Source organism: Ipomoea triloba, chromosome 15 (genome assembly GCF_003576645.1).
Source record: "Ipomoea triloba cultivar NCNSP0323 chromosome 15, ASM357664v1".
Classification (NCBI taxonomy): Eukaryota; Viridiplantae; Streptophyta; class Magnoliopsida; order Solanales; family Convolvulaceae; genus Ipomoea; species Ipomoea triloba.
In genome coordinates, this window is record NC_044930.1 from 4,674,253 (window position 1) to 4,686,044 (window position 11,792).

An 11,792-nucleotide genomic window follows, 5' to 3' on the forward strand; every position below is an offset into this window, starting at 1 on the left:
AAAAAAAAAAAAAAAAAAAAAAAAAAAAAGGCATCCACGGATGAAACTCATACCTCATTTTTGCCATAATTCTGCATCTCCTGTGATTTTGCCTCTATTCCAGCCTATGAATCAGCAAAGTCAGTATAGAAGTATAAATCACCAAAATTGGTTTTTTTTTTTTTTTAATTATGACTTCAATCGATCAGCACTAGGGACTCACCATAGTTGCTTCTTTAGTAGCATTCAGTGGACAAGCAAATGAGAGATGCTTTAAGTGATGGCCGGCCAATGCTAATATTATATCACGTACCATGGTTTATTATTTGCATATTATAATTTGGATATATCAGGCAAATTATACTATAGACCATAGTTTAGATTGCAATATTTATTATAGATAAATGTTTATTTTAGTATACTAAAAGTTCATTTTTATTGTACTAAGTGTTTGTTTATTTAGTCAATATATTAAAAATGTACATTCAAAATGTAAATTCAATATATTAAAAATAAATTTATATATTAATAATTCACTTTACAAGGTAGATCATAGTTTACCTTCATATATCATTCATTATTGCATAGAGTTGTGTGGATCACGATCCAAAAATACATTATTCTAACACATAAAGTACATTATTCTAATTCATAAAATACATTATCTTACCTCGAAAATTCTATTATTCTAATACATAAAGTACATTATTCTAACTTAAAAAATACATTATCTTACTCCAGAATGTTTATTATTCTAACATACGCACAGAGAAAAAAAAAATTATCAAAACGACGTCGTTTGAATCGTGGTTCACACAATAATTTGCATTCATATATAAGCTCATGTTTTGGGCTTCATGTAATAACATATATGGGCTCATGTTTTTAGTTATATATAATATACATCCATGTATATATGGGCTATAAACTTTGGTTTAAAAATTTGGCTAATTTAGTTAACCAAAGTTTCTAATAAATTTAATATAACAGCTTGGGCCATTTGATAAGTAATTGTTAATACAATCATAACGTTAGAGGTTTTACTCTTGTGAAAGGTGTGCTTAAAAAATAAGTCTCATAATAATATATAGGGATATTGAATGAGAAATGTTCTCACTTTTTCAGCTGGTTGAAGTTGGCTTTATAAATTTTCACTCTCTTTTTTATGTCTTTATCATGTGTCATTTCACTTAGGTAGAGTATAATGATAACGTTAAATAAGCCTTCAAATTAGTTATATAGTGCAATTGATGAGTCTCCTCAATTTTTTATTTTTTAAATTTATCTATATCTTAAAAGATTAAAAGTGGGCAAAAAAATTACAATTAACTCATTTACCATGTTAAGTGTCAACAACATATAAACGCTGAATACGTTGATGGTAAATTAATCCTAGGTTGGATTCCTGATAATTAAGTCAATTACATTTTTTTTATCTACATGTGAGATTTGTATGGAAGTTTTTTTAAAGGATTTTTTTAGCACTACTAACTCTTAGGCTATCCTCAACCCTGCCAATCTCTCCCTTTATAATCTATGTGGCAAGAGAGAGTTTTTTATTTATTATTATTTAATGTCATGTGTGTTGCAATAGGAGTGAGAAATTGCTAAATTAACAAGGGGAGAGAGAATAAAAAAAGTGGGAGAAAAAAATGGTAGATATGATTTGTGTACTTTTATATTTTTTTATTTCCTATTATATTATTTAGTTATTATATTTATAATATAATATGAAAGTTGGACCACTTTTGAAAGTGAAAGAATATTGCGGAGACGTAGAACATATAGTGAAGAATTTACAAATTTTATGATGTGGAAGTGGACTCATTTTAGAAAGTGAAAGAAATTTCTGGGAACTTTATACTGTGCAATATTTATTCATAACTACTTTCTCAACTTATTGAAGCACAAAGAGTCAATCACGTTAAATAATGATAGGACTACTTCTCTTGATAATGCAAAGGTGGTTCGCTGTTGAAAGTTGAAAAAGCTTTAATATTTTTATCATACAGTACTTTATCTCATGTTGAGAAACTAAAAAAGTAACCTCTCATTGAAATATAAGTAGTCTCTCAATAATTCAATTTCTCTAATTCTTCCTACCAAACAATGTAATTTTAATTATTACTTTATTTTCACTTCATTCTTTTCTCTTCGAATTACAATTCTTTTTTCTTATAATTCTATCCTCCACCAAACGCTATGTAAACAAAATATCTTACTAGATATAACTAGCTAGCTCTAGATTATTGGATGCCGTTGTCGAGGCTTAAACTAATTAAATATATATCGTACTAACTAGCTTGGTCCTAGCATCAATGTAGTGCAGAGATAAGTGTTTCACGTAATAGAATATAATTTTACAATTTATATTTTGGTCCAGTACTCAGTTATTATACTCAATATAAAATCTAAATAATTTGGTAAAGCACCAATCCAATCATCATAATATAGATAAGGATAATATCATCTATGCTGGACCAGGTGGAAAAAGGTAGTATGATCTCTTTCCACAACAGCACAAGGAGAATATAATAGAATAAGTTTAGTTTATTCGACTGATCACATTAAAATCTTATTTCAACAATAGTGTGAGGGTTTTAAGAATCTCGATTAAAAGTGATGTGAGGTTCAAATCCCACTAAAAACGTCATGGGTTATTGAGAGACATTGACTAATTAGAGATCATGATGAAAACCCTTTACCTTTTCTAGTAGTTCTTGAGAACAATTTAATGTATAAAAAAGTGTTAAGGGTGGGGGGTTGAGGGGCTGGGCCATGCAGTATATATGCAGCTAGGTAGCTATTAATATGTTGAGACATAAAGATTAGAAAACGTGCATAGCAGAAAAATATCATCGTACGTGTAGTATGTGTTGTTACGTACTGGTAGAAAGTCAATCTGGCTAGGACGTTAATAAACGCCCCTATAGGCTATAACCAAAGTTCATTTAATGAACTTTTAACTCACAATTAAGGCTATTGCTACTCCAACTGAACTAGAGAAGAGATGAGATGAGAAACAAGATATCAATTCGTCGTTTGCTATTGGAGTAGTGTTGATAAGTCAACACACTTTTCAGTTATCAATAAATATTTATTTTTTGAATTTTAGTTATCAATAAATATAAGAGATTGATATTAGTTATATTGATGGGCATGGGATAATTGAGTGTTGAGATTAAATACTACGATGGTAACGAGGCATCATGATGATGATGATATGCTTGTTGGTTTTAATAACTACGGGATAGTCAAATGGTAGGTCAATACCACCGAAAAATAGTAAGGCTAGGTTGTTGGAAAAATAGAGTTTTATTGCCTTTAATCACGTATAGAAAACCTCTCCTTTTACAAGGTAAAGGGATCATATTTATAAAGGGATAAGGGGATACAAATTTGGTAACTCTAATCTACCATAAATACAAGTGATCTATACTTTCATTATAGCATTTGATCTGATTTCCTAATGCCTTCCGATCTTCTTTCCTTGTTATTTCCCGCCAAATCCACCCTTGATCTCACTGAATTTTGAAGATTCTCCAATTAACCACATCGCCCGAGTCGACCAGCGAGTCGCCCGGACACCCCACCAGCCAACCGGGCCGCTCAGTTCTCCATTCAAACCTCCACCACGAACGACTCCTCCAAGCACGACATATTCCTCCATCCCCGCGTGAATTCGACTCTTTCCACCCCTCCGCACGGGTGTCACTCACGCCCATTTGACCGGTCTCCCGACTGCTACACGTTTGTGCCTGACTCCTGCCTGGTCCGAGGTAGCTTCATAGACCATTTAAGTACCCATTCCCGCTCCTGGTCGGCTAGTCCGTTGGCTAACTGTCATTCCTGGTTAATTAGCAGGTTGATTAGGTCTCACGGTCGCTCACCAAGCCGCTTAGCTGGCCTCTAGCTACCTGGCCCTACAGGTCAGTTACCCGTTTGTTTAGGCCTCCCAGCGGGCCTCCGGGTGGCCGACTCAATCATTTTAGTTGGCTACCAGTTGAACTTACTAATTCTGACACTAGACCACCTCCTTCTGCCGACTCTGTGCTTCACCATTCGAGCCAACTAACTCCATCCTCCCAGGCCCGACTTGACAGTGTCCCGTTCGACTAATCACCTCCTTTCCACTCTTATTCATCTTTCCCTATTCCCCCATCCGAGTTGTTACGTACGCTTGATATCCCATCAATGCTAGTAAACTATTTTTTCTTTGTACTAATGAGAATTTCAACTACAAATTTATTAAGGAGGCGTTAAATAATTGAAATCAAAGACTGGTATGGGTTTTAGTAAAAGTACTATATATATGTTCAATAGTAAATATGAATCAAAAAAACAAGTAAATAGGAAAAATGTAATTTTTAGACTATGAGTTATAGTGATATAGTTGTTTTTTCCCTCTCAATTATAAGTACATAATATTTTACCCTTCAATTATTCTCAAAGTGACTAATTTTATTCTTAACTGACCTGTTATATAAAGACATAGTAGTCCATAAACTTGCGTAATTTAAGATGATAGTTAGAGAGGCTAACTTATTTGACTACTAGATAATGATAATTAATAGAAAATTGTAATTCAAATTTACATAAAAGTCCTTCAAAATTTACATTTTTTGATTGCTACCCTCCATTAATATTTAATAGTTATGCTAATAATGCTTGGATAAAATTAGGCATTTTGAGGATAATTGAGAGGGAAAAGACTGTATTATTATAATTTAATGTCAAAATGCCATTTTTCATAAATAAATAAATTAAATACGCACACATCATGTGTGTGTACTAAAATTTTACATTGAATATGGATGAAGAAAAAACATTGTTTTGTCCTATTTTTTTTATTCAAAAGTAGGGGAAGGGGAGATAAATTAAATGACTTTTGTGATTAATTGATTACTAATTAATAGTGTGATAGCAAAAGTAGATAAATAAACATGATAATTGAAATCAAATATTATAATTTATAATAAGGTATAAAAGTGTCCAACTAACCAAATGCTACATAAGTGTTCTTAATGGAAGGAAAATAGTAGAGTTACTTACCATATTAATAATGGTGGGAGTCTCCATATCGGAGTACATGGAACCCCCTATTTATACTAATGGCCGACAAAGATTTGTTTCATCGTTTAGTCTGAATTAATAAGAACTCAATACTTGGCGAGCAAAAAAGGTATTAGCTACTTGTACTCATCACTTGCTCCTCTTTTTAGGACAAGCAACATGATCTAGATTGCGCTAGATATACTACTCGCCATGCACCCCAACATATACTACTTGACACATATCACTTCTACAATCAAATTAAACATGACTATTTTGTCACATCTAAATTTAGATCGACATTACAAATCATATACTTGAGGGCTAAATCATAAAATCTCCACTAATTAATCATGATCTCATATCCTACAACTCAAACATAAGCATGCATATGTTTTCTATTATTATTATTATTATTATTAGAAAAAATTACACTTTTTGTCTCTAAGTTATAGAGTAATTTCAAAATTCGTCTCTAATTATTAGTCGTGCTCACTTTTCGTTCCTAAGCTGTAATTGACGTTGCAAATTCCGTCTCTTTACTAATAAAACATTAGGGACGAAATTCGCAACGTCGAGTATAGATTAGGGAAGAAAAGTGAACACGACCTAACAAATTAAATATGAACAAATTTTAGAATTACCCTATAACTTAGGGACGAAAAGTGCAATTATATTTCTCCTAGTTATTATTATTTAAACCTCTCTATGTGAATTAAATGGAGATTATTAAAAGAAAAAAAATTGTTTAAATAGTGTGTTCCTAAGCTGGTTTACTCTGTAGACTTTTACCGGCTAAAGTTACAAGGTGTACTTCGTGCACATCTTTAGATAGTATAGTGCAGAATTCCCCATTAATCAAATATTTAAAAATAAAGATCCTAATCATCATAAGTAGCACAATTATGTATATGTGATGATGTGGTACACCAAATTATAAAATTTATGGAAGATATATACATACGGTGGCTAAGTAGTAGTAGTTGTTCCAACTTCACATCCAAATTGCACTAGAAATTGTCCCATCTTCTCAGTCGTAGCCATACAAAAAATATATATATATATATATATATATATATATATATATATATATATATATATTATTAAATGCAGAAGCCAACAAGAGAAGGTGAGATTGGGCAGCAGCAAGTTGCAGTTGCAGTTGCTGTGCATATCTCCATGCCCTACTTTTCGTACCTATTAAACAAAGGACTTGCAACTTGCACAATTATTATTACTGCTATTTTAAAATTTAAAATAAAATATTTATTTGTTCATCTATTGTGAGGCGTCAGCTAATTGGTCTGTTCACAAGAAAAAGCCCCTTCCAACTTGCAAGAGTAGCTGTTGATTCCCATCACGTTATCGGTACTAGTACTACTGTTTTAAATACTACAACATGGTACCAAACAAATGAAACCTCTTTCTCTCTCTCTCTTTTAAATGCTTTTTTAAACACAATTAAATAATTAATGTATAGAGTAATATTTTTGGGTTTAGTGAAGTTGACCCAATATAAATTCAATAGTGATATATAAATAAATGATGAATATGTGATTGAAAATAAATTAATACAACATTACTTTTAGGTGAAAATAGTAAAGTTGAAAGTTACGTATTTTTTGATAATTTCATATTAAAGTATATTGTATGTTTTGTAGAGTTTTTGGTGAAATGTACTAGTGGGCATTAGAAAACCTAATGGAACGTTGAGCTCAAGTGTACCCTCACTTACCTCATAAGCTAAGAACATGATCTGATCCGTTTATGGAGAACGAGGAAGAGGGAGTCTCGTGTCTTTTCTAAGTTGTGCATGTACCACTAATTGAGCATAGTCTAAGCTGATAGTTAAATTGCACATTTATGTTTATATATTATTTATGCTCAACATCACTGAAATACACTATAAATAATTTAATAATTGCAATTACACCAAATAATCATTAATAACAACTCTGAAACAATAAAACTAAAATCGATGCTTGAACCTATAACCTTTTAGATCTAGCATTTTAATTAATTTTTAAACTTTTGTCAATTAAACAAGGTATGTATTAGACACTTTACTTGCCTTAATGTATAAGAAAATCTTGTGAAGATAATGATAAGAGGAAAATGTATAAATAAATTGCAAATGGCATTTAATTTGATTTTATTATGGATAGACATTAAGTCATTAACGACCTTTTATTACATTCAATCAAAATGTATTACCCGTCACACACAAGACTAACCGAAGGATATATATTCATATTTATGATTATTACAATAATACTATTTTTTATTTTCAAATTGATAAATATATTAATGTAGTTAAAATTTCAAAACAATATTATTATTGCTAAAGACTTGACTACCTAATCAAAGCTATTCCTCTTATCTTATTATTATTATTATTATTATTATTATTATTATTATTATTATTATTATTATTATTAGATTTAGAAATGTTATTTTTAATTTTAGTCATTAATTATTAATTTGACTAACTTTAGTTGCAATTATTTCAATAAAAAAATTGTATAAAATATTCAAAATGTTCTCACATAGCGTACAATTTAGTAAAATATCTACAAATAAATTATATTTTCACATTTGAAATGAAAATAAAATATATTTCACTTACAATTCTTAAATTAAAAATAAAATTCCTTTTAATATTTAAACTTTTTTTTTGAAAACGTAATAATAAAAATATAAGTTCTTTTTTGAAAACTTTAAGTTTAATATTTAAACTTAGATAATAAAAATATAAGTTCTTTTTTTTTTCTCTTTTGCACTTATAAAGCATTTATACTTTTACAATTGTTATGCAACCAATCAAATTTCTTTTCATAATTGAAATGATGAATGCAAAATAAATATAAGATATTTTTCTCTTGCATATATGAAAAAAGAATATATTTTTATCTAAAACAGACATTTGCAAATTTGTATTTATATTGTCTTTAATTATTTCAAATAATTTTACAGTTCGTATTTTTTACTATGCCAAGCAGGAATGTAATTTATATGTTTAGTATCTTCATTTGAATTGAGAAACATGTTACATGCCTAACTCATTTACCAATAGTTATATATTCTTGAGAGACAAATGAAAAGTCAAATTGGTAGGTTATTTTGATAAGATCAACAGGAACGTTGGACAATATTTTTTTAAAGGATGGTTCATTCCAAACACTAAACTAATAGCGTTTAAAGGTTGTTTCTTCTCGAAAAAGAGGTCATAATGAAGCACGTGGAGTATACCATCCGGACCATATATACAAAGTTCTCTTCAATTATCTCTTCGTTGAAAAACAAGATTGTCAGGATAATTTGCAACCTGATTTTACTCCCTATACACAATATTCTTGATTTTGACGTCACAATCTTTATCCAATTCAACCACTAGTATGTTTGAGTTTTTAATTATATTATGGAATTTTTTTTAATTATTACTTCATGTATAAATATAAATTATACTTCATAAAATTAAAACAAGTCACTAGCATGTTTGTAACGGTTGATGTGAACGAGTTGACACACTAAATTTAACAAGTTAATTAAATTGATCAATTTGTTAAAACATACAAAATTTAAAAGTTAAACCATTTGATGATCTAGGACATTAAATTTGATCTTATCATGAATTCATGCGATGATATCACCAACGTACTTGTATGTTGCATGGCAATTTCAGATAAATTCTGTCCGCATAGGTAATTACCAACATGGATTTGCTAGAATTGCCATTTGCGTCCAATGTGACCCGACCTATTACTAATGAAATATAGTCCGTTGGTAATGCGATGTTTTCTATAGTGAAAAAGACGTTATAATCTTAAGAATCATAAACCATTCAAGTTGGAAACATGATACCTATTGTAATATAAAAAATATACTTATTTTGTGAATGTCATTTTCATAGTGATTCATAAATAAATAAATATCATATATTAAAAATACCATGAAGTGAGATCCATTTTTGTATTTTGACAAAAAAAAAATGAAAGATTTTTTACGCGGTAAAGACTATTGATATAACTGTAAGGTCGGAAGTTTAATTCTTATAAAAGGTATATCATGTTAAAAAAAATTAAGTCAGACTTTTTATGATTTAAAACTGAAATTATGTGGTCGTACTTAATCCGAATTTAAATTTAAATTAGTTTTATAGTGGCGAGAAACTGAACCAGTTTGATGCGGAATATAAATTATATTTATTTAAGATATATATAATATGTTGGGTCAAAGTGTGTAAACACGCGATGTTTAACTAATGGTAATTGCGTTTAAGCTGGCTGGCAACTAGCATCAAACGCCGCCGTCACTATTAATAATTTTCTCCGTTTTTTTTTTTGAAATTAAATAATTTTCTCATTGTGAAGTGTGAACCCACCATTTCACGCGCAATTTACACTCCAAAGATGTTAAGCTCCCAAAACCGTTTAACACCGTTTCACCCTGCGTGTATATATGTGAATGGCTCATTAGACAACTTAGAGGAAGATTCTTCTATACATTAAGATGCCTTATTAACATGAAATATTTACCAAATATTATTAATTAGTCGTTAATTATTTGATATAGAAATGAGATCCACAAATAGTTTAGGTGTTGTCAAATTTAGCTCTTTATACACCTCATAATCACAAAATTCCTTGGTATATCCAATGCTCATAGACAATCAAATTCGAAATCAAATAAATAATATATGCTTCTTAATATTCATCCTTAGGTGATTAATTTCAATATGGTCCGATAACTTTACTTTCATCCTGGTCAATATCAACTGTTCAATCAAAACTTATCACTACTTAAAATTTAGAAATGTCACTGAATACACAACTCATTATCTTTAATAGAATACAATTTTTTTTATAGAGTTAGTGCTCTATACGCGCTTCAAGATCATCATGATGTGATTAGTTTTAGTGCGGTGTTACGTTGAGTAATTTTTATCAGATACTTTTATAAAATAATTCTAGTACTATACAATTGGACATTAAGAATTTGAGATCATCGTCAATCTGGTAAATTAAAAATTGTTGTAATGATATAATTTTGTGTTGAAAGGAAAACAGGAAGCAAGAAAGAATAGAAGGATGGGAATTGGGGAAATAAATTTATGATGTTTCAGAATGGACAAGCAATTTTGACAACCTGGTATTCAACGAATTAAAATTAAAGCACAAACGAACTTTGAAGTTGGAACTAAAATGTTGTCGTGATGATTTTCAGACTATATATGGTGATCGAAGTACAAAACATTACACATGATATGATGATCGCAACTCACGGCAAGATCAGAGCTTAATTAAGCTATGTATGGAACACCTCCTTGACTCCGCGGGAGCCTTCAATTCATCGGCACTCGATTTCTTGTTCTTCATTTTGCATGTCTGTCGTGATCGTCCCGATCGGCGATCAATTCAAGCTAGCCGCGTTTCGTCGGCCGGAGCTCTCGGCGATCTGCGCCAGCGACTGGAGGTTGCATTTCACGATAGTGTCGACGAACACGCACGTCTCCTCCCGCGTGTTCCCCGGCGGGATGTCGACCACGTACGACTCCACCACGACGGTGCCGTCCTCGTCCTCGTCCTCGCCGTCTCCGCCGCCCGCCCCCGCGTGGAGCGTCGTGACGGATCGGTAGTTGGCCAGGCGGTGGTCCCCGCCGACGACGCTGAAGCTGATGACGTGGCGCTCCTCGTCCAGGATCTCTAACCGCTCCGTGCTGGTGGCCGCGGGGAGTCCGGACACCACGCGCACCTCGCGGAGCGTCCCCACGCCGCCCTCCCCCGCGATGACGTGGCAGCTCTTCACGAAGTGCTTGTACGCCTGCGGGTTATCGAAGCGCCGCACCACGCCCCACACGGCGGACACCGGGGCCGCGATGTACTGGATCACGGCGGAGCAGCACTGGTTGGGACTCACCGAATACGCGTGATACCGCGCCGCCGTCTCCGGGACATGGCTGTCGCAGGGAATCGGCGTCCGCCGTTGATACTGCGGCTGCGATTGCTTACACGTGGCGGCCGCCCCCGGGATTAGTCTTTGAAGCAAAACAGACCTCTCCGGCGGATTCGGAAGCATTTCAGACATTACAAATCAATCAATCTCAGGATTGATTCAGCTCGTATATATATATATATATATATATATATATATATACACACACTTCTTTGTATGCAAAATCTCTCTCTAATCTCTCTCTAATCTCTCTCTATATAGATTATAGAGAGATGTGTATGTATAATCTCTTTGTAACTCTTGAAGCTTATGAAGGGCTGTAGTGGCTCAATCCGGTGGGCGGATGGTATATGTATCTTACACTATACTTCTATGAATGTGTGTATATATAATAATGAATATGTATTCCAGAGAGGAGATTGTTGGGTTTTCAAAAGGAGAGGAAGAAAAGGCAGTGGGCGATAAGCTCATGTGATGTTCATAAAACAACATCTACTTGCTATGCGGCAATTACCAAAGCACCCCTTGTGTTATTATATTAATTTCAACGACGTACTACTTGTGGCCCTGGTTACGCTGAGGATATACATAATACAATTCTCTCATTGGGATTTTAATTTTGTGGATCATGCCTTCACCAAACATTACATTTTTTTTTTTAATTTTAATATGTGACGAAAGAAATTCATAGACATACCAGATATGAGGGTGTATAAAATATATTGTAATTATTTTTTGTTTTTTTTTATTGCCTTAGATTGTTGTATGTGTGATAATAGTATATGTTGGAGATTAAAAATACTCTAATT

At 32.2% G+C, this 11,792-nt stretch overlaps 2 protein-coding genes across 2 annotated transcripts in view; both read right to left on the reverse strand.

The window, feature by feature from the left end:
* Positions 1–271, reverse strand: part of LOC116006734 (valine--tRNA ligase, mitochondrial 1-like) — an 8,827-nt gene extending 8,556 nt beyond the window's left edge. The window contains exons 1-2 of the mRNA XM_031247224.1: positions 203–271; positions 54–104 (exon numbers count right to left, since the gene is read on the reverse strand). Coding sequence (XP_031103084.1) covers positions 54–104; positions 203–205 — 54 coding nt within the window. The 5' untranslated portion in view covers positions 206–271. The remainder of the gene's footprint in view (positions 1–53; positions 105–202) is intronic.
* Positions 272–10,117: 9,846 nt separating this feature from the next.
* LOC116005563 (abscisic acid receptor PYL4-like) lies at positions 10,118–11,425 on the reverse strand. The gene has a single exon (XM_031245789.1). The coding sequence runs from the start codon at positions 11,113–11,115 to the stop codon at positions 10,441–10,443; it is 675 nt and encodes a 224-aa protein (XP_031101649.1). The 5' UTR covers positions 11,116–11,425; the 3' UTR covers positions 10,118–10,440.
* Between the last annotated feature and the right edge of the window lie 367 nt (positions 11,426–11,792).